The following is a 1611-nucleotide window of genomic DNA, read 5'->3' as shown; positions in this document are numbered from 1 at the left end:
ATCTTCCACTGGTCCATGTGGATTGTTTTCAATCAGTGACCAATCACAGCCACCTGTGCCAAGGCTGTGAGCAGTCACAGGATTTTTGTTATTAATTTCTATTCTATTCCTGTCTTTGCAGCCTTCTGATCTTCTTCTCTCTGTTCTTTTAGTATAGTTGTAATGTAGTATTTTAGTATCTCAAAATAAGTCAGCCTTCTGATGAAAATGGAGTCAAACCTCGTGTCCTCACACGAGGGGTTGTCAAGACAAGAGTGGGGGGTGGGAGATCAGACCCCTGAAGAGCTGGGTGGTGGGAGATCAGACCCTGGAGGAGCTGGGGAGGGGAGATCAGACCCCTGAGGAGCTGGGGAGGGGGAGATCAGACCCCGGAGGATCTGGGGGTGGGAGATCAGACCCCTGAGGAGCTGGGGAGGGGGAGATCAGACCCTGGAGGATCCGGGGGTGGGAGATCAGACCCTGGAGGAGCTGGGGAGGGGAGATCAGACCCTGGAGGATCCGGGGGGTGGGAGATCAGACCCCGCGGGATCCGGGGGGCTCAAAGCCAGGGCAGCACTCACATGGGGGTCTCCCTTCTCGGCAGCCAGGGCGTGCAGCTCCAGCAGCGCTTGGTTCACCGACTTCTCCAGCGCCAGCGCCGCCTCCACCGCCTCCAGCGCCGAGCCCCAGGTGTCGCGCTCCGGCTTCTGCGGGGCACGGAGCGTCACTGGAGGAGCCCCGGTAGCCCCCAGCCCCCGGCTGCAAGCCCCCCTACCCACCTTGACGTCCTGCAGCAGGACGCGGCCGCCGCGGTTGGTCTGGAAGCGCAGCAGCCCCTCGGCGTGCTCCCGCTCCTCCCGCGACTGCTCCAGGAAGAAGCGCGACAGTCGCGACAGGGCCACGTCGTCCCTGTCGAAGTAAAAACCCTGCGGGGCAAGAGGGGAGGGAGGAGAGGTCAGGCAGACCCGCCGGGACCCCCCAAAATTCCTGGCATTCCGCTCTGCCGGGCGGGGCGGGGCGGGAGGGGGTTGGGGGCGCAGCAAGGGGGGGTTGGGGCGCAGTCCCCCAGCCCCGGGGGTCCCGAGCCCCCCTACCATGGACAGGTAGACGTAGGAGGCGTAGAGCTCCATGTTGGCCATGCGGTTGACGGCGGCCTCGCAGTCGCGGTGGTAGTTCTGGCGGATCTGGGAGTCCATGGCGGCTCGGACGGACGGACGGACGGACGGACGGAGCGGCTCGAGACGGATGGAAGAGCGGGACGGACAGACGGAGCGGCTCGGGAGCTGCGGGACGGACAGACGGAGCGGTTCGGGAGCGGTTCGGGAAGGACGGAGCGGTTCGGGAGCTGAGGGAAGGACAGACAGACAGACGGAGCGGTTCGGGAAGGACGGAGGGGTTCAGGAGCTGCGCTTCGGGGCCGGTTCGGGACGGACCGACGGAAGGACGGAGCGGCGGGACGGACGGACGGACGGAGCGGTTCCAGCTGGTTCGGGAGCGGCGGTTCGGGGCCGGTTCGGGGCGCGGCGCCGCGAGCAGCCGGTTCCGTTCAAGCACTGTTGAAGCGAGAACGCGGCCGCGGCCGCTCAACGTCCGCGGGGCTTTTGTAAGAAACCCAAAAAACCACGGCCACCC

General features: G+C 65.2%; 1 protein-coding gene across 3 annotated transcripts in view; it reads right to left on the bottom strand.

The window, feature by feature from the left end:
- Positions 1-1611, bottom strand: part of LOC120510410 (ferritin, higher subunit-like) — a 4233-nt gene that overhangs the window by 1712 nt on the left and 910 nt on the right. The window contains exons 1-4 of one of the 3 annotated variants that reach the window (XM_039726212.1): positions 1413-1584; positions 1074-1324; positions 759-905; positions 561-686 (exon numbers count right to left, since the gene is read on the bottom strand). In XM_039726212.1, the coding sequence (XP_039582146.1) occupies positions 561-686; positions 759-905; positions 1074-1175 (375 nt within the window). In that variant the 5' untranslated portion in view covers positions 1176-1324; positions 1413-1584. Of the gene's footprint in view, positions 1-560; positions 687-758; positions 906-1073; positions 1325-1412; positions 1585-1611 lie in introns of those variants that run through there. The other 2 variants (XM_039726211.1, XM_039726213.1) reach the window with 2 other exon arrangements.

Source organism: Passer montanus, unplaced genomic scaffold (genome assembly GCF_014805655.1).
Source record: "Passer montanus isolate IOZ18808 unplaced genomic scaffold, ASM1480565v1 scaffold577, whole genome shotgun sequence".
In the NCBI taxonomy this organism is placed as follows: Eukaryota; Metazoa; Chordata; class Aves; order Passeriformes; family Passeridae; genus Passer; species Passer montanus.
This window is presented reverse-complemented; position numbering and strand designations above follow the sequence as displayed.